The 21,226-nt window shown below is 50.7% G+C and overlaps 1 protein-coding gene across 1 annotated transcript; it reads right to left on the reverse strand.

Moving 5' to 3' along the window:
- Window positions 1-3,214: 3,214 nt before the first annotated feature.
- CLN6 (CLN6 transmembrane ER protein) lies at window positions 3,215-19,027 on the reverse strand. The gene is made up of 7 exons (XM_090270829.1): window positions 18,831-19,027; window positions 12,371-12,485; window positions 9,009-9,107; window positions 7,719-7,907; window positions 7,377-7,432; window positions 5,954-6,076; window positions 3,215-4,295 (listed from the first exon to the last, which is right to left on the reverse strand). Exons 1-7 carry the CDS (start codon window positions 18,905-18,907, stop codon window positions 4,025-4,027), a joined length of 930 nt encoding a protein of 309 aa, XP_090126955.1. The 5' UTR covers window positions 18,908-19,027; the 3' UTR covers window positions 3,215-4,024.
- Window positions 19,028-21,226: the final 2,199 nt, after the last annotated feature.

The raw sequence follows: 21,226 nt of genomic DNA on the forward strand, positions 1-21,226 counted from the left end.
CCACAGCTGGTAGCTGCCCTATCAGTGGGGCTCCAACTCCAGGGTCCCACGCATTTTGTCAGGACTCACGTGTATGGCCACATAGGGACCTCTGGCTAACTTGTACAGGCATTTGGATGAGTTCGGCCTGCCTCTGGTCCATTCCCCTCCCTTCTTTCCTGCCCACCTCCATATGGAAGGTTCTCTTTTCCCCAAAATTATGTGTTGAATCACCTGTTAGACCCAGACAATTTCAGTGGGAGGATTCTCACTCCCTCCTGGTGGGGCTCAGAAGAGCAGAGGCTGGCCCTGGTGAAAGAGGCAGGAGAGGAGGGGAACTTCTCCCTAACAGCTTTGTTGGGAAGAAGAGGCAAAGGCAAGTCAGGTGGGGCCTTGAGAGGGCAGAGGAACAGGGCTGAGGCTTGCAGGGGAAATCCGGAGGGACCAGGCCAGCGCCCACACTCGGAATCACCCTGCGTTTGGGAAGGGGAGACAAGGCATTTCCTTGGTTTAAGTCAGTGTGTGTTGGGGTTTGAGGCCATGTGCCCCCAAAGGCGTCCCTGCTGACACCCCCTTGCCAACTCCTTCCTTAGGTTTTTAGGTGTCTCCTAGGGGTGTCTCTCATATGATGGAAACACCTGCATGAAGGTGGTGGCTACATGATGGTTCACTCTCCAAAAACCCATCAAATTGTGTGCTGTCCTGGGTTGTGTGTATGCTACACTTTAACACGACAGGAAAAAACAGCACCCCCTCCGTACCACTGCGGGGGGGTGGGGAACGAGATTTGGTTTGCCTGAAGGGCCCTGTCACCAGGTTTCTGATTCAGCAGGTGGAGTAGGGCAAGAATTTCTAATTCCCTTTGCCATCCTGATGCTACCAGTCAGGACCACCCTTGGAAACCGACTGGCCTACAGTTTTCCAGGTGCAATGAAGCCAAGTGGCAATTAAGAGGTAGTCTTAAGGAAACCTTTCCCAACAAGCTACCCAGAGATAGATCTCTGTCAAAAGGGACATACATCTCTAAGCCTCTAATAATTTACTGTGGTTTCTTTCCATTCTATGTTGACTCTTGAACAACATGGGTTTCAACTGTGCAGGTCCACTTATATATGGATTTTTTTCAAAAAATACAATAAATGTATTTTCCTTTTGATTTTCTGAATAACATTTTCATTTCTCTAGCTTACTTTATTGTAAGAATACAATATATAATACACACAACATACAAAATACCAGTTATCGGTTGGGCTTCTGGCCAACAGTAGGCTATTAGTGTAGTCAATGAAAATACTGCTTGGATCTATGGATGTGAAGCCCAGGGATATAAAGGACTGATTATAGTTAAGTTTTGGGGAGTCAGAAGTTATATGTAGACCCTGGCTGGTGTGGCTTTGTAGGTTGGACATTGTTCTGTACACTGAAAGGCTGCTGGTTCAATTCCTGGTCAGGACACATGCCTGGGTTGTGGGTTTGGTCCTGGTTGGGGTGCATATGAGAGGCAACTGATAGATGTTTCTCTCCCTCTCTTTCCTCCTTCCCGTCCTCTCTCTCTAAAAATCAATAGGCATGTCCTCAGGTGAGGATTAAAAATAAAAATTATGCCCTGGTTGGTATGGCTCAGTGGATTCTGTGTTGGCCTGCAAAAAGAAAGGCTGCTGGTGCCATTCCCAGTCAAGGCACATGCCTGGGTTGTGGGCCAGGTCCCCAGCTGGGGGTGCACGAGAGGCAATGTACTTCTGATGTTTCTCTCCCTCTCTTTCTTTAAGAGTAAGTAAAATCCTTAAAAAATAAAAATAAGTTATATGTGGAATTTTGACTCTGCAGGTGTCAGTGCCCTAACCCCCATGTTGTTCAAGGATTGACTGTATTCACTTTCATCCGTAACTTTTTATTAACATTTTTTTTACTGTTTTCTTATCAAGGGCCCCTCACAAGGGGTAGTGTCCTTGAGATAGGGAAAGACTCAAATGGGGTTGCTGGGCAGGTAGGGGTATTGGGGCTTAATGGTGTGTAACGTCTCCCTCCCAGCAGCCCCTCCTCTGCATTATCTGGTAACAGTGGCCCAGTAAGTCTGGTGACTGCCTGTCTGGAGAAGCTGAGACCTTTGAAGATCAAGAGCAGAGGCCCCTCGAGATAAGTGATTGGCTTAAGGCTAAGAACCAGCCTCCAACAAACTAGCCACCCCCCCCACCCCCCCAAGCAGACCTTCTCTGCTTCAGCCCCTGGACTGGGCTGGTGGCATCTCTGGGAGGCATCTGGAGATGTCCTATCCTACTCCCCCCCCCCCCCATACTCTTCTGAAGAGGGCTGGGATGACCCAGGCCCTTCTCATCCCCACTTCTCCCCATCCCAGGGATCCTACAAAGGGGCATGGAGGGCCCTTGGCAGCACCCACTCTTGGCCAGGCCGGACTGAGTGGGCCCCTGGGGTCTGCCCAGCCCCTGCCTGGGCCCCAGACCAGACATTCTCACCCTGTTCTAGGGACCTTCCTCCCTCCTGCTTCCCAAATTCACAAAGTTAAGAAGCAGCCCAGCCAGGCTTGGCTTCACACTGCCTTTATTCATACCTCTCACCCCCAATGCTGCCAGCAGACATGGGCTGACCAGAGGCTGGAGAAGCCCCACAGGGGGCTGCAGAGGGACCACAACATGAAGGAGAATCTGAGGCACGAGGCTCCCTGAGAACACAGGAGAGAAGGTAGGGCCCAGGAAGGCAAGACAGGCCCTCTGACACGAGCACGTGCAGGCCAGTGCTGGCTGGGAACGAGGCTGTGATACCTGCTGCTGTGTGGAGACCTGGTTACAGTGTCTGGGAGAAGGCGGGGTGGGGGTGGAGGTGGAGGGTTCCTGCTGGGAATGCAGCCTCTTTTCTGGGAGCAGGGCCCAGGCAGAAGGCTTGAGATTCGGACCAGACAAGGCTGACTGCAGCGTCTCAGTACCTCATCCAAAGGAGTTCAGGGAATAGTGCAAGTGTTCGAGAACTGCCATTAGCTGCAGCTCAAAAGCCTGCAGGAAGTGGGTGCCACAGCTCTCTCGCAGGGAGCGGATGGAGACAGAGCTTCAGGCAGGCAGAGGGAGATGATTGGAGAGCTGCCATGGCCAGACCCCCACACCAGGCTGGTGGTTAGGGCAGTGAGCTGGCCTGTGCATCTTCGGGGTTGGGTGGCTCAATACCCCATACAACCTGAGGTGGCGCGAGGGTCTCGGGTGCACATACACCTTTCAGGGTACGGGGACAGTGACAGTATGAAACTGCTCATCTGTTCCCAGGATGCCCCAACGGGAGACTGCAACTTTGGGACCCTGGGCCCATCTAGTGCTAATGAAGCCCAAAGGGATGTGCTTTGCTCAATAATACATAGAAAGTTCATGTAACATATGTAATCTGGCTTCCAGGGTCCGGGTGGGTCTGAGGCATGGGCCAGGTGGTGGGCGACATGACAAATTCCCTCCCCACGGCCCCACCCAAGCCTGTCCTGTATGGGTACCAGCAACTTCCCAGGAAGAAGGGGTCAGTCCTGAGCAGTGAGAGTGTGAGAGGCCCCGACTCTAGACAGGTTCACAGGAAGGCAGTGCCCATATCTTGGCCTGGACACACTGCCTAAAACTAAATCCCATCCTGGAAAGATCCAAGCCAGACAGAAACTTGATCAAAATAATTGAGTCTCCTGACGATACACTTCATGAATGCGTATGCATGCTCACACACATACACACCTAGCCATGTACAAAATGTGTACTCTCACTCATGTTCTCAGTCACAATTACACACATGCGGGTGGACACACGCACACACACACACACCCATCTGTGAACACAATGTGTACTCACTCATGTTCTCAGTCACAATTATACACATGTGGGTGGACACACACATGCGCGCACACACACACACCTATCCATGCACACAATGTGTACTCACTCATGTTTTCAGTCACTGTTATACACATGTGGGTGGACACACATGCACACATACCCCATGCTCAGACACCTTGTGTGGCCCATCTCCTGCCAACAGAGCACTGGTGGCTGATGCCAGGGACTCAGTGTCGGCTGCTGACGTGGAGGGTGTAGAAGGCCCAGGGCTCAGGGACGTAGATGACGCCTGGGTACTTCTTCCTGAGTACAGGGTCATTCCATAGCCAGGTGACCCAGACCGCCACAAGCAGGAGAGTGAGGGCGAAGGAGTAGAAGAGGAAGAGGCCGTTGCTGTCTAGGAAGAGGCGTTTGCGCTTCTGGTGTAGGACGAGGGCCAGCATGGCGAAGAAGGTGAAGATGAAGAGGATGAAGATCTGGCCCTCAGTGACCAGGTACCTGAATAGGCCGGTGGGTGAGGTGAGGTTGGTGCTATGACAGCCCTATCCTGCCTGGCATTCCCCCTCCACCCAGGTACCAGGCTGCCCCCATCAGTCAGTCAGAACAGCTAATCTAATGAGGGGCTCATGGAACCATACCACTCCAAGCCATAGCACATATGCAGCATTGATTTAACTTGGATAGTTACTGTTTTTTAAAATGTTGAGTTTGTTGCCAATATTTAAGTAACAAAATACCTGAAAATGTGGATTTCTGGTTTCTTTGGTCACATTAGACTTGTATTCCCATATAACAATAACTGATCAGAGGGGAAAGCAGCTGCCCCTGTTAGAGTTTGCCACAATCCCCACTATTCCCTGTTGCCTCACTTCATGTCTGCTTGATGCCCTTCTGTTACCAACCTGGTTCCTATAAACATTTGAGTTTGGGAATGTGGCTGCAATTTATAGGGGTTGTCACTACTATTTCTTTGAAGGCTGGGACACAGTCTCAGGTCTCCCAGTGTTCTCTGCAGCGCCAAAGGCAGCACCTAGCACATGGCCAGAAACTCAGGGACACTTGTGAGAGAGCTTCTAAGAAGTTATCTAGACCACTCCTCTGCCTCTAGAGAGAACCCCAATGCTGACCCATTACACTCAAGGAACTATAGCTCTGAAGTTGTGTGACCATGGGGAATTTACATGACATTTTAAAACCTGTTTTGTTACTCATAAATGGGGCATAAATGGCCCTATTTTCTAGGTCACTGACAAGAGCTGTGTACATCTCTCACTTGGGAAAGCATACTGTTCAACAAGTGGTTACTGCTATTGCTATAGCTACCACTGCACTAACATGCTAAGAGTACACATAAGGCTGGAAGCTCTTTCCCATGTCTTACCTCTTTCCCTCTTGCTGTAGTTGACACCCATTTCTTTTACTCCTGTCCTCAGGGGGCATACAGATTCACCCAGGTGAATCAGCCAGTAAGGGGGCAGACCCTGGAGGTGGGCTGTAGCTGGCCCCAAGAAAGAAGGTCCTTTCCTTTTTGATGAAGTCTTCCCATCAGAGAAGGGCCAGTCCTTCCTGTGACACTCACTGTCCCTAGGGGGAGCCTGTTTTCTGGTTGGTAGTGACAGAGGAGGGGTAAAAGCTTTGGGTCCCCTCTAATGGGAGGAGAGCTGGAGGGAAAAAGACACCAGGCCGGGCGCTCCAGGCCCTGGAATTCCCCCCTTATCTGTCTTTGTCATTACCATGGCACTTTATAGTTTCTAAAGCCTGTCTCTCCCCCTGGATTCTCACCATCTCCTGCGAGGAGGACAAGCAGGTTTTCTCCCATTTCACAGGGAAGGAAACTGAGACCCAGGGGCTCTATAGATCTTGGAGTTAGAGATGGAGTCTACTGGCCCCGAGGTAGCACTGGGTTCTGGGAGGTGGGGCATGGGCTAGAGGGGCATGAGGATGGAAACAACTTGCTCAGGCCTGGCTCCCTGATAACAGACTGGCCACCACATGCCATTGTCACTGCCCACTCTAGAAAAGGAGGAAGCAGGGGATCCAATATGGAGGGTTTCACCTGGGGTCACATAGCAGCTCTGTGGTCAAAAGCACATTTTTACTGCCTGGCTCCCTGAGTGGCCCCTCCATCCTCTACCCCAGGTCCAATGTCCACTCACCAGTAGTACAGGCCACTGGGCACCACCAAGAGCAGGGCCGCCCCAGGCATTGAGCTCTCGGCTTTGGTGGGAGTGAAACAGCCGCTGAAGTACATGAAGAGGATGAGGAAGAAGGGGATGTACCTGCAACAGGGAAGCCAGTGCCTCAGAGGTCTGCCCAGCTGCCCCTCCCACCTGCCTCCTCCCTGGCCCTCCCCCCAAGGGTTCTTGTACTGGTCCCGTACAGCGTCACTTCATGGTTTACAAAATGCCCGATTGGGGGGAGGGCACTCATAGTACCTGCCAGCCTTCCTTGTGCTGGGGGTCCAGGGCGGGATAGGAAGGAGGAGGGAAGATGAGGCCTACTCCCTGGGCACATGCAAATCAGAGGCCCACAGGCTGTGGGGGCAGGGGGCGGGGGTGTTCCTTCCACACTGTTCTGGCCACCTTGCTCACACCAGTGTGGGAGAGGGTGTCTCTGCCTCAGGCATGAGCCCTACAGTAGCGGCAGCCTCTCCCTGGCCTGAGGTCCAGGTAGGTAAAAGGAGAACAGCCCCTGCCGAGGGCCTCTGAGGAGCTCTGTGAAGCCCCTTCACTCCCACTCAGCCCACCGCCTCACCCTCTTCCCACGTGCAGGGCTCACTCAGAAGGACCGCCCTCTCCTCCCCACAAACGCTGCCTTTCCTGTGCGGGACCCCTCCTCTGGCCCATGCACTCCCATGTCCTCCCCTGCTGTTTCAGGCTCTGTTCCTTCTCTAGCCTTCCACGGGATGGCCAAGGTCAGGGAGAGCTGTCCTGAGGCCTGTCCAGGACCTGCTGAGCCAGGAGGAGCACCTCTGCGTGCTCTGAAACAGGCCGTGAAAACACAAGTGACAAGTGTAGGGCACGTGCGACCTGAGAGCCCACCTCACTGAGCAATGAAGCCTGCAGGTCCAGGGTGGGCTCTGTCACTAACTAGCTGTCAATCCAGGTTCCAACCCGCTTCCACGGGCCTATCTTACCCTGTGCAAGAGGTGCGGGGAGGCTGGAGCAGATGGCTGCTCCCGGCTTGGGCCCTGAATGTCCTGTGGCTGAGCCCCCATTTCTGCGGAGTAAGGGGGTGGTGGGGAGGGGCTCTTCCTGGGAGTTCCGAGGCAGGGGCAGCACAAACAGCATTCCCCCAACCTGGTCTAGGTGGCCCTCTGCAGCTTCTTCCCCCCTCCAACCCCGAAGACTGCGGCATGACATGGTGGCATGACATGGTCGGGGGTCCTCAGGCCCACATCCCCTTTGTGGGGTATGTTTATCAGCTCGGAGGCCTGTTCCTCCCCCACCTGCATCAGGCTCCGGGTGAGGGCGGCGCGGCCGCTCGCTGCCCTCTAGTGGCCACCGTGGGCACCGCCCGGCCGGGAGGAGGCGGAGGGGAGCCAGGGCCCCTGCGTGACAGACGGGCCCCATCACTCACCACATGGAGTGGCCTAGGTACTCGTCATAGTAGTAAAGCAGCTCGAAGGAGTCGATCTGAGGACGCAGGGGCGACAGGGTTAGAGGTGCAGGCCCACCCCGCCCTCTGGTCACCCTCCCCCACGCCCAGCCTCCCCCCACTGCCCTGACTCCAGGCCCTCCAGGGGGTGGGGCCCAGCTGGAAGTCAGCGTGCACTTCCTAATACGATGAGTATCCTGCTTGCCCTGCGATAGGGCCCTCACTAGCGGACTGCGCTCAGCGGGAGGTCAGGCACAGTGATGGGCTGGGGAATCCCTCTGGCCTCTGGGGTTTGCATGCACGCAGTGGCAGAGGTGGCCTCACCAGCGTCTCAGGCTTGAGATTCTTGATGATGGGGTTCTCCCGGACTGACAGGTGGTGCTGGTAGCCACTGAAGAGCAGACGGTGGTTCACGGAGTCGCCCACCAGGTGGATGCTGGCGCCCATGATGAAGGTGATGATGCTGACGTAGATCATGGAGCGAGGCAGGGTGCGGGGTGATCGCTCAATGAGCTGAGGTCAGAGGGAGGCCCAGCAGTTTGACCCGGCCTCCATCACAGCAGGAGACACCCCCTGCATCTCTCCCTTGCACCTGGGACGGGATGGGCGCCACAGGCTGGAAAGTCACTCACAAATTCGTGAGTCCCTTTAGTGGGCCAGCCCAGCCTCTGCAGTCTCACATGGTCCATGTGAACTCAGCAGGGCCAAGGGAAACGCACCTCCTTTCCCCAGAGAGGAAACAGGGGTCAGTTCCTTGCCCAAGGTCAGACACAAGCAACCTAATGGAAGTGATAGCCAGGCATTCAAACAGACGCTGGGGCGCCAGGTTCAGCCCTCCCACTTCCCCTGGTGGTGCCTCTGGGTGGCTGGGCTGGCCTGTTGAAGAGACCCTCTGATTTCTGAGCGATTGTTCCATGGCAAATACAAAGACAAAGTAAATGACAGGGATGGGTGGGGGTGGGTGCTTCTGAAGATAAACTATTTAACTAAGGACTCCTCTAAATTCTGCAGTTACACATTTCTGACTTTCAGGGGTTTGAGATATCTTTCTAAAAACAAAGTGATGGGGATAGTAGATGGTGATAGTTAAGAACCCTTCTGCGGCAAAGTGGAAAGCCAGCAGCCCTGGCTAACTCTGCTCCTGGTGGCATCTCAAAGTCAGGGATCTCCAGGCCAAAGGATAGAGTTCTCTCTCCGTTGCTGCCATTCCTCTCACCCGGTCCTCTCCTGCCTTCCCAACTGGTCCCTACGTTCTTCCGGGGCAACCCAGCCACTCCTGCCTTAGTCTCCCAAAATGTACTATGGTTTCTTGAGCATGGCCTCATCCTTAGGTCCTTCTGTCTGAATGCCTCTCCCACTTCACTCCTTGATACAGCAGACTGAGGCCCAAATCAAACACCTCCCCTTGGGGAGGCCTTCTCCATCCCTCTCAGCCAGAGGCACCTGCCTCCCCTGGGCCCCAGGCTCTTGAAGTGTCCTGCTATCACAACCTTTGTCTCCCAGACTCAGGCAGGGACAGCCTGGTTCGGGGCACTCCCTGGGCTGGCACCTGCTCCCTGTTGACTGGAGGTGGCCATGAGGGTGGGAAGGGAGGCAGGGAGACTGGGACTGTACCTTGAGCAGAAGAAAGGGCGTGATGATGTTGTAGGCCATGTGGAAATAGTCCCCCACGCTGGGCTTGTTGAGTGGAAACCATTCGAGAGGGAACACCAGCTGGGGAGCAAGGGGAGGAGTGGGTTCTCCAGGCACAGCCCAATGAGGAAGGACCTTGGGGAGTCAGCCCCCACCTCCTTCACACACTCTTCTTTCTGTGATCTCTCGGGATCCCTGTGGCAGCCCCCAGACAAACTGAGTTGCAGAGAACTTAAATGGACGTCCCCAGGCACACTGTAGATACAAATCCAGGCCTGAGCCTGTGCCCCTGTACCAGTGAACACTAAATAAATGTCCCTGGGTACTGGCCTGGTGGTTGGAGGCTCCTTTGGGACTCAGTGGTGCCACCAACTTTCCTGGTGACCCTGGGCAAGTCCTTCCCCTCTCTAGGGGTTCCCCATCTGTAACATAAGAAATGTGGCTCAGGTGGTCTATATGGATTCTAGGGGTCTGGCACTCCAGGTCCTATGATGATGACAGCTCTTCTGGCGACTAGGCCAAGGTGTGGAAAAGTGCCCTATCAACTGAGCAGATGGCCGACTTCCAATCAGATCAAGAGTATACATTAGGAAACAAACGAGAAAATAAGTGAGTTCCCCCAAGTAGCCTCAGTTCTTCCTTTTCTGCGTTCCCTGGGAAAGGAAGCAGGCCAGGGGCAGTTCTTCCTTCTGGTCTACCCCAGGAAGTCCTGGCCTTGTGGGGCTCAGAATGAAAATCCTTATTCAAGGTCAAACTATTATACACATACACTGCCAGACTATACTACCAGTACCTGTTGAGTTGAGAACACGTGTAATGACCAAAAATTGCAATAAAAATTTTAAAAAATTTAACTTTTATTTCAAAAATGCCACATTGGATAAAACTAATCTGCAGAAATACAACTCCCAGGATACAGATATCTCAATTTCTCTCTTTTTGTTTCTTACTCGTGTGTGTAGCTCTATATCTTTGTTCTGAGCAAGACATGTATGGTGGCTGAAATACTCTTTATGATAGCAAAATACAGAAATAGGGCAACTCTTCAGCCAAATAGGACCAATCAAATATATTAAAATATCTATTTACTATAGAAAGTTCAGTAGCCATTAACAGAAATGACATATTATATGTACTGACATGGAGAGATCTCCATGATAAAGTAAAACAAGCATGTTATAGAATAAGATATGAAGTAAAATCTCATTTTGGGGAGGAAAAGAAAAAGGATGTGCATTTATGTCTGTATATAAGAAGGGAGTGAAAGGATGTGCCCCAAACTGTCAGGGGTGGGACTGGGAAGGAAGAGTCTCACTACTTTATACACCTGGGTATGAACTGACTTGTTACAACTGCTACATATTACTTTATAACTGGTAGACGGTTTTATTTTGTAGTTATTAGAAGTTTGGGACCATCGTGCATACATATGAAAAGCTCCAGTGTATACGTGAGCTTTTCACATGCATATTCTCCCCACGAGTCCATTTGGGGTTAGAGTGACCACAGCAACTCTAGGCAGGATGAGACTGAGTCCTAGTGAGTGAGCAGAGCCACGAGCCTATTCCTGGCCTCATCTCTCCCTTCCCCAGAGCACCAGCCTGACGGGAAGCTCCTTTATCCTCCAATATGTGGGACCTTCATGTTAAAAGGGGGCTCAGAGCAGCCAGTTGCCACTCCTTACAGGTGAGAGAACTGAAGCCCAAATAACAGTGGCTTGACCATGGTCACCCAAAACCTCATCGGATGCCCTGACCCCTGACTCTGTCCCTGTTCTTTCTCCAACATTAAAAAAAAAAAAAAGTCTGCAGTAAGAAGTACCAGCATCCACCATAATGCCCCCCTGACACATTGCCAGGAAAGCTTTTCTTCATCCTCCTCATCTTTGAAACATGTATGTAAGATTATTAGGATTATGGGGAGAAGGGCAAATGGGGGGGAAATGGGGACATCTGTAATAATGTAAACAATAAAAATAAAGCACAGAAAAGATTGTTAGGATTGTAACTGACTTGTAATCAGTCAATAATTCATGCCACTTAAGGATTTATTTTCTCCTTAAACATTCTAGGTTGCTCTAATACTATCATCCATAATTCCAGTTTAATGGCCAGGTAACATTCTCTTCACTGGATACAGCAAAGTTGATTGACCCAGTCTCTACTGCTGGACACTGAAATCACTTGAAAGTTTTGGCTATTGTAAGCAATGCTGCAATGAACATCTTTGTGTAGAGAGGCTATTGTGTCTGGCTGATAACGTCTTCAGGGCAAATTCTTGGAAGGGATCTTACTGGGTCAGAAGGGATAACATATCAGGGTTCCGGAGATATGCATGATAGAAGGGGGTGGGCTCTGGGGCCAGAGTGCCTGGGTGCAGATGCTGGCTTGTCTACTTGCTAGTTGGGTGAGCTTGAGCCAGTTATCTTCTCTATCCTCAAGTCTCTTTTCTATAAAGTTGAGATTAATAATAGTGTAACACGAGAACTAAGTTGAACCACGTAAAGAGCTTAGAACAGAGTAAGCACTCAATGTATGTTAGCTGCTATTTCTACCTTACTGTTATTATTATTCATTCAATAAAAGTGTACTGAGCACTTATCATGCTAGGCACTATTCTAGGTACTAGTTATCACCTTGACAAAATTGCTTTCCAAAAGGGCTTTGCTAATTTGCATTATCACTAGCATGTACAAGGCATTAGTTTTAGCAGAGGATATTGTTATTTTTCCCTCCCCACACAAAAATTAACAACTTGGTACATGGTGCTACCTCATTCAATTTTTTTTGGATTCTGTTATCTATCATCTATCTATCTATCACAAGTGAGGGGCTTTGGTGCTCTTTCAGTATTAATCACCTCCATGGAGGCCGCCACTGTACATTGATGCATGAAGTAGCATTGGAGGGAAGGGGACAGTTTTACCAGATGGCACAAAAATTACCTGAGGCTCAGTCATACATAATATGCAAACTCAGCCTATACTCTACCTCTAGAAAAATAATAATATTCCAAGGCTGTGGGGATGGCCAGTGGGGATGCTCTGCTTTCTTTCCTATACTCCTCCCAGCTGGTGATCTGGAGGTGAGATAGAAGTGGTGGCACAGTATGGCTGTTCAGAGCCACCGGTTCCAATTTGGGAGTCAGGCTCCCAGACCCCTTCCCCTATTTGCTGGCACTTGCCTCCCTGGGCACAGTCACAGAGTCAAAGGACATGAAATCATCCAGGCCTATTCTTGCTGTTTACCAGTAGAGAAAATGAATTGTCTAAGGTCACTCAGCTAATTCAAGTCATACTAAGTCTCTTCGCTGCTGGCTGGGGCTGCCCACAGCTTCACACTCACCATGGCAATGGGGCGGCCAAAGTCCAGAACCCAGTTCTGCAGAGTGAAGTAGAACCAGAGGTCGAGGTGGAAGGGAGCTGTGCCGACAACCTCATCAGCTTTGATGGAGCTGTGCCTGGGAAGGAACCAGACAACAAGGGTCAGTCCTCTCCCTTCCTCCCATGGGAATCTCCCCTTGCCTGCCACCAGTGAGCCACAGAAAGGTCTAGGGGTTTGGGAGCAGGAGGAAACACACATAAGTAAGTTCTAGGAAAAGGATTTTGCAGGAAATGCTGGGGTCTGGGCCTGTGGCCAAGGGGAAGGTGTCCTGGGAGTGAACTCTGGTTGCCCTGTCTTAAGCTTCTCTGTGACTCAGGAAGAAAGCTGCCAAAAAGGCACAATAAATGTTGGGTTTTCTCACCTATAGGATGAGGAGGAAATCAAATGGGGCAAAGGATACAAATGCAGCTGAAAAACATGAAACATGATGATGGATGATAGCAGCTAACCTTTATCGAACACTTGCAATATTCCAGGCACTATTATAACTGTTTATACGTATTATCTCATTTAACTGTTTGATTAATATTCACAAAAACCCTTTGAGGTTGGAATATTACCCCCATTTTACAAGCGAAGAAACAGAGACCCAAGGTATTAAGTAACTTGTCCAGTTATGTTGCTAAATATGTGAATCTAAATGATTAGGCTTCAGAGCTTATATATTTAACCTCCATCCCATCATTGTGTCCAGTGATTGGTCTGTGGGATGGGCATGTGACTTGAGCTGGACCAATCAGAGCCCTCTAGTGAAATTTGCCTTTCAGACTATAGGTTGGGATGAACAGGGCCTCCCTCCACTTGGTTCCTGAGCCATGAGATGTATGAATGGGGCTGCTGGTATCCCTCTTTCCACCAATCCACAGTGAAACCTAAGAAGGAAGCAAATTGATGTGAGAGCCATGGCAAGAAGTAGAGCACCACTTGACAATACATCTCTGTATGCCTGCCCCCGCTGCAAAGCATTTAGCCTTTGCTCTTTACAGATGAGCTGAAGTTCAAGGGCCAGTGCATGTGCCACCTTCTCCAGGAAGGCTTCCTTGATGAAGCTTTTCCCAAAGCTCTATCAGTCTCACTATAAGGAATGCTTCATTTCTAACTCCCAGCCTGGCCATGACATCACAGGGCTGGAGTTTTCCTCTTATCTAAACCTTCAAGAAGAGGAGTGACCTTTTAGTTTCTCTCAATTCACCTGCCTTCCCATCAGTGTAAATCCACACGTCAGCATCCCCGCCCTTCTTGCACACCTCCAGTGACAAGCAGCTCACTACTTCCTAAGATGATTGATGTGTACATTATATTGTCCCATTTGTGCCAAGAACAGAAACTATGTGACATAGATTTGTATTCTCCAGTTCTCAGCTCAGTTCTGGTTTAGACTCAGTAATTACTGGCTGATTTAAAAGAGTCTCAATGTCCAGTTACTCATTCTTTTTAGTGGCAAACGTTAGCTTAAAGGCACCCCAGAGGTTTTCCTCTGTTGAGGTCGCTATTGCTTCCTTGACTTTTCAGGATCCTTTTCAGCCAGTTCCAAGAATGGTCCACATTGGGCTGGTAGAGCAACCGTGAGACCGGGAAGGTAAGTTCCTGGAGATCTCATCCCCTGGTCACAGGCAAGACAGGTGGTATGGGCCTTTCCCAGGTTAGCTAAGTCTTCCTGTCCCCTCTACACAGTGACCTGCACCACTGATCAAGTCTGACTGTGTGCTATTCTAAGAGCTTCACCTGCACTGTCTCATCTCAGCCTCACAGCAATACCAGGAAGCAGGGCTTTTATCCTCCTGTTTTACAGATGAGGAGACTGAGGCTTACAGACATTAAGTGCTTAGCTAATGCTACCCCTACTGTATTAATAAGGAGCTGCAGCAACTATGCCTTTGGTCAGCCTATTGCCCACTCCCTGCTTCTTCTGGTAAGAGATGTTGTTTCTGCCCTGGTCAGGTAGTTCAGTTGGTTAGAGCATTGTCCCGATATGCCAAGGTTGTGGGTTCAATCCCTAGTCAGGGCACATACGAGAAACAACCAGTGAGTGCATGGATGGGTGGAACAATAAATCGATGTTTCTCTCTCTCTCCTCCCCTTCCTTTCTCTTTCTAAAATCAACTTTAAAGAGAGAGAGAGAGATGTTTCCTTAGCCACAGAGAGGGCCAGTAACACAGGCTGAACTAAGTGAGACTTTTCTAATCAGAGTTTGTGGAAAGAGCTCCTTTCTTTCTGGTGCTGGGTGCTAAGATGCAAATCTAGGGCTGCCTATGGCCAAGGTTCCTGCTTCAGGAAACAGCCCGGTGAGAACGAAGCAGCCCTGCTGAAGGGATCAAGGAAAAGGGGGAGAAAAAGCTCTGAGAGTGTTCACATTCCCAGCTCCCGGTATCCCCAAGGCTGGTGATTTGGCCACATGAGCCAATACATTCCCCTTTGCTAAGGGTGCTACAGTTCACACTGGTTTTCTGTCACCTGCAACCCAGGAATGTTGAAAAGCACAGAATTCAAACGTGGGTCTATATGCATTTATGGCCTGTGTTCTCAATCACTTGCTACTCTGTTTCTGTTCATTAGAATAAGCTATGCAGCACATTAGGAGACTCACGGATGGGTGGATTTAACCAGGCAGAAGAGCAGGAGAGCAGGGTCACAGGCCTGGAGGCGGAAGTGAGAAAGGCGCTGCATGGAGCTGAGATGCCTGGCTTATGGAGGGGAGGAAGGGAAGGGAGCGCTGGCAGGGCCTTCAGGTTGGGTAGATATTCAGAAACTAACTGGGAGGACTGCTCAGGGATCTGAGCGCAGGGACTGGTATGGAAGCCCCACCCTGCCCCTGCCCCTCAGGGCAAGGCCTCAAAAAGCAGAGTGATAACTGCCAGGTCTGAAGAACCTGGATGGGGAAGGAGGATAAGAGCCTTCAGTGCTTTGCTCCAGAAATCTCCAAACTTGGAGAAGAGAAGGATGTTTGGTATAGGGAATAAGGGCATCCGGAAAGCCTGGAAGAGCATGGCGGTGTGAGTCTTAGGAAGCTGTGACCATACAGGGGCTCAGTAGTTATTTCCGCCTCCATCTCACGGGGTCCCTCTGTCAATGGGGATCCCTGCTATTAGTCCAGCCTGCCTTAGCAGGGCAGGGAAAAAAGGGCAGGTACAGGGCAGACCCCAACTTGGGAACCAGCAGTCAGCATCTAACTTTTTCTTCTGTTGGGTCTCTGACCACCAGAGGCAGGCCATGGAGGGTGAAGTCATCCTGTCCCCCATACCCTGTCCTGGAGATGAACAACCTCAAGCTTGTCCCAAGTTGCTGACTCGCAAGACTTCACACACTGCCCCCCCTGCCCCCAAGCCTATGCCAGCTCCTAGGTCTCAGTCATCAGAAGATTCTGCTGAGAACAATAGTGACAGCAAGAAGACAAGTAACCCGAAACAAGGCTGGCCTTTTGTCTCCTCCACAGGTTTACAAGCCTGCCTTATGGGGAAATGGATACCACAACAGTTGGGGAGCGCATACCATGCAGCTGAAATATTCAAAGCAGTCAGCAGCATATGCAAGACAGCCTAGCAGAAAAGGAAGGGGTCTTGGCCATGGTGGAGCAAAGCAGGGACCATGAATCAGGACTACAGACAGAATGACTTGGGTTCTATATAAAGAATGGTGAAATACCTGATGTGATGCAAAGTTTGAACAAAAAATGAGAAAATAAAGGCAAATAATAAAAGGGGGAAAAAGGCAATTAGAGACTCCAAGAAAAACAAAAGCAATGTAAGACAGCAAATGTAACTTAAATATTACTTGTCTTGTAGGGAATACTATTGATATGGCTTATTTAATGAACATAGTATATGTTGATTTTCAAAGTTTAGAATCAATCCACAGATAAAACACTGAAGACAATGTGGTTGAAAAACAGCAGGTAAATACTGTCAACCTTGACATCATTAAAGTGAAACTATGAACAAGGGAGTGAGAGGAAAGAATAAGGACAGCTGAAGGGTAGAGTAGGTAGAGGACTAAAATTCTTTTGAAAAGTAATCAAGGGATACTACTTACAATTGACCAAAAAAGAAATAATAGTATATGCAATTCCCTCAGGCTACAAAGTGAACAAAGAGAAAAACTAAAAACAGTGATTAAAAACACCATCTTGTGAAGAAGATAAGGGAGGTAGAAGTGAGCCAAATCATAACAGGAAGAAATCAGTTGGTAAACATTAGCTTAAAAAGTAAAATTGATAAACCAAGAAATAGCAGCTGAACATAGCCTAATTTTAAGTGTGGACTTTGGAGACCACTTAGGTTCACATCCCAGCTCTGCCACTAATCAGATCTTGAGCAAGTTACTTACCTCCTGGACCTCAATGTTCTAATCTGTAAAACAGGGGATAATAGTAGATCCGACATCAAGAGTTGCAGTTGAATTAATATGTGCAAAAACTTAAGAGTAGGGCCTGGTCCACAAAAACTGCTACAAAGCGTTAGTTATTATTACTTAGAAATATGACTTGAATGGGTAGAAACAGCTAAAAGAAGCTAACATGGCTGTCTCTGGTGCCAGAAAGAGGTAAACAGAGGACCACTGCTTTTTGCTCTAAGCCCTCTGGACTATTTTATTTAATTTTGGGCATGTATTACTTTGATTAAATACAAAAATCCTGTCAACAGAGTAGGAATGAGCTACCTTGAAAGATAATGAGCACCTTGTCACTAGAGGTATATAAAGATGCAGAAGAAATCCATGCATCTTAGAAATTAGGATGATTTTACCTGTCAAGAGCAAAACTGATACTGAGAATGGGCCCAGCGGCACCCAGTGAGGGGGCAGAGACACCTGAGAGAGAGCCAGCCTCTCACCCCATCCGCAGGGAGCCCCATAGCTGATGGGGAACTCATGCAGGAGTACAGAGAGACATTGCTTCTTAGCAGCCAAAGTGGAGTAGGAGCAGAAACCAGAAGTCAGAGGCCCTGGTTCTTGCCAGCAAATGACATAACCTCTTTGGGCCTCCATTTCCCCATATGCAAATACAAAAAGACTAAGATGCTGCATATAGAAGTCCCACATGTGAGATAAAGTGGTGACCATATCTGATACCCAGACTGTTCTAATTGGGCTACCAATGTTCAGGGCACTCAGACTCCCAGCTTGAAAGGGATCCTGATCAGAGATGTCCCTCAGGAGCAGAAGAAAGAGCAACCTTCAGCCAAGCCTCTGGGACTTCTCCCCACATTGGAAGTACCACATAATAGGAAGAAATTGGTTGGTAAACATTAGCGTAAAAGGTAAAATTCCTAGAATCGACTCTGAGCACACTGGTGCTCAAGAACCTTCCATGACTTCCCTGTACCTACAGAATAAAGGCTGCATCCTTAACCTGCCAGTTAGAGCAGGAACTAGGGTGAGGCAAGTGAGGCACATAAGGCCCAGCTTTTAAGTAGGCAGTCACTCTGGGGGTCGTACCTGTCCTGAGTGTCTCCTTAAACTCTGCTCTCTAGTCCTAGCCCTGCCACCATTAAAGGTCCTTCACGATCAGTCTGCATCCTCCCTCCACTGTACACCTAGAAACTCCAGGACCATCGCATTCTTTGCCTTTCCCCTAACTCTCTCTCTCTCTGGAGCAGCCTTTCTTCCCTGTGATACCTACCGAGTCCTTTGAGACTCAGAGCAAGTGCCACTTCCTCCATGAAGCCCTCCAAGATAACCTCCTAGCTCCTTCCGGCTTCACCTTGTCCTGGAACTGCCTGGCATAGCGGTGAGCACACTAGAGGTGCTTAATGAATGCCTACTTAACCAGAATGTTTCTAGTCTGTAAAACGGGATGAAAGTAGAATGAAGGGAAAGATTAAAAGACGGCTTCCGTGCCTCTTCCTCTGCCCTGCCTGGTCCCAACTACATCAACCAATAACATCTTCCCATCGGTGAGAGAAGGGGACAGCGACCACGTGAAGACAGCCCTTCCTCATTCTTTCTCTGGAGAGAGCGTCCACACTTCTCCGCTGTCTCTTTCATTTACATTCTCAGTCTTGGGTTTCCCGGGACAAGGAGTGAGCCTCCTGATTAACACCAGGATCCACGCCTTAGGGTTGGAGGGACCCCGAGAACCTGGAGGTGGCGCTGGGTGTTCCAAGTGCGTTGGGGGCCCGCCGCCCCTACCCGGAGTTTTTAAGGCCCCTGGGGAGGTCTTCCAAGCTGAGCGACTGTCTCAGCACCGGCCGGGTCGCAGGGCTCGGGGCACCCCCAGGAAGAGAAGGAAACGCAAGGCGGGGCTCAGGCGAGGGACCGTGGCCAAGGTAGCGCAGGGAAGTCCGACCCAACCCTGCACGCAGCCCCTGACCCACCCCCGGCTCCGCTCCAGCCCAGCCTGGCCGCACGCCGGTCCACCCGGGCCGCCCGCACGCGTCACATGGCGGGGACGCGGTTCCGCTGTACTCCGCCGGAGCGCGCCCACCTGGCCTGCAGGAAGGAGGCGCCGGGCTGCGTGCCTGCCGCTCTGGGGAGCTGCCGCCTCCGCGCCGCGCCCTCCATGGCTGCCCCGTAGCCAGCCGGCCGGCCCCTCGGCCTTGCCTTCCTGAGTCAGAGAGGGCTCGCTAGGCGGTGGCGACAACAAATGCCGAGCGCGGAGGCGGGATGGGGCGGGTCGGCGGGAGAGCGCTGGGCCCGCGGTGCGGTCGGGAGGCGGGGACCCAGGGGCGGGGCTGGCGGTGGAGGTTAGAGGAGGGAGGGACCCGGAAAAGGACCAGAGCAGCAAAGAAGGCGGGGCGGGCTCTGGGACGGCGGGAAGGACACAGCGATCCTGGCGTCTCGGGCTGGGGTCGCCTGCGTTGCGGGGGTGGGAAGCTCTGCATATGCTGGCAGAGGCCGGTATATTGGTCTGGGGTTGGGTAGGGACCTGCGGAAAGACTAACCAAAATGCTCCCTAGGGTAGGAGGCAAGACAGGTTTCCCTAGTTCTTGGGGACAGGAAGGGTTGGGGGATTCATGTCTTTCCTTCCTCAAATGGAAGACGTCGCTTCGTATAATGTCAGCTCTCTGACCCTCGTCGCTAGGAATTAAATAATAATCGGTGGGATAGGAGGGTAGCACGCAGAGGAGCCGTGAATTCTTTCTAAGTTGAGGTGGGAGTGATGCAGATTTCAATTCTGGCTTTGTCACTGTCTTGGAGTTTGTGGCTTTGGAAAGTCACTTTCCCTTTCTTCCATTTGAACGTGTACTAACGTCTTGCTGTGAGCAGCGCATCTGTAGGCAGGACCAGATAAACCCCACTCTCGCAGGGCTGGGGTGTGGAGGGAGGGGATTGGTCTGTAGGGTGATGCGGAGAGTACTGAATATTGTGCAGGCAGAGACCTGGAGCGGTTGGGGCCAGACAGGCTTCTGGAAGACAGACATCCCAGACGTGGTTTTGTGCTTATCAGCTGACAGTGAAGTCTGAGCAGGAGTGGACAGGACAAAGGATGGGAAGAGTGTTCCAGGCAGTGGGGACAGCCAGGCAGGAGGACCGGCGTCCAGAGTGACGCTGGTGTTTGGAGCAAGACACAAGTTCAGTGAGAGCAGCAGAGTGCTGGGTGGAAGAGTAGCAGAGTTGACCCGGGGAAGGGAGCCTGCCTTTATCCTGAGAACAGTAGGAAGCAGCACAAGGATATAGGGCAGGGGTGTGGCGCAATCATAGTGCATTTTAGACCCTTCCAGCCACAGCATGGAGATGGACGAGAGAAGGCAAGACTGGAGACTGGGATGTGGAGCATGAGGGGGTGCAGTTGTCCTAGTGAGGGGCCTGTACTTCTAACAGGGACAGTGGGAAGGAGTGAGTTGATGACATTGAGTCATGTGGGAAGTATCGTGGCTGTGACTTGAATGTCAGGGGTGGGAATTCATCCTTGGGCACATTAATCTTGAGGTGGGTCAGGAAGGCTGTTGTACCCATAGATCTGAAGCTGAGGCCAGACCTGGGAGCTGGGCGGACAGACTTGTGTGTCAAGGGAATATAATGACCATCGGAACCTAAGAGGCTGCCTGGGGAGACAGTGTCCCCGTGGGAGGAGAGACAAATGGCAAAGCCTGACAAGAGTGGGAGGCAGATTGCCTGGGTTTCAATCCTGGTACTATTACTCAGTAGCTGTGATGCTTAGGCCAATTGCTCAACCCCTCTCAGCCTCAGTTTACTCACTGGTGACGAGGAGAAGCCTGTGGCATCTACTGCATTAGGGCTGTGATGAGTAAATGAAGTAATGCACGCGACACACTTAGCACAGAGCCTGGTCCTGGTGGATTTGTTATTTACGATAGTCTCCTGGACCTGATGTTCCCTCCACGATGTGAGGGGTTTGAACTGTGGTTATTTCCATTCTGTTTTCTTCCCTGCATTTTCCCTTGGGACACTTGTATTGGATTTTTTTCTTCTCTTTTTGATCAGAACCCAAATGTCCTATCTCAGCTGTGGAAGGTGCCTGCATCCCGTCATTGTCCATTGGCCTCATCCTGGGCTCTAGCAGCCAACAGACCACAACCCAGTGCCCACAGTTACCAGTGCAGGCCACTGCCTGGGATGACTGCTGCCCTGCTGTTCCACTGAAAGGCATGCTTACTGAATAGCTTTTTTCCTCTCATTTGTTCCCTACCAGTCACAAGCAGAACTGGTGATGTCCCTATTTTGAAGCAGAGAAAAAAATCAGTCTCCTGAGCTGAAGTCATGTGCCCAAGATCAGGCAATGTCAGACTGGATCCCAGGTTTATTTTTGGTGAATCAGATCTTGCATCTGCAGATTGATCTGTGGATACACCAGAGAAGAAGGATTGAGGCATCCCGCACTGACCTCAATTTCTTATTTGCTGCTGGCTTTGAAAGCCT

Source organism: Furipterus horrens, unplaced genomic scaffold, assembly GCF_987537825.1.
Source record: "Furipterus horrens unplaced genomic scaffold, mFurHor1.1.pri manual_scaffold_3, whole genome shotgun sequence".
In the NCBI taxonomy this organism is placed as follows: domain Eukaryota; kingdom Metazoa; phylum Chordata; class Mammalia; order Chiroptera; family Furipteridae; genus Furipterus; species Furipterus horrens.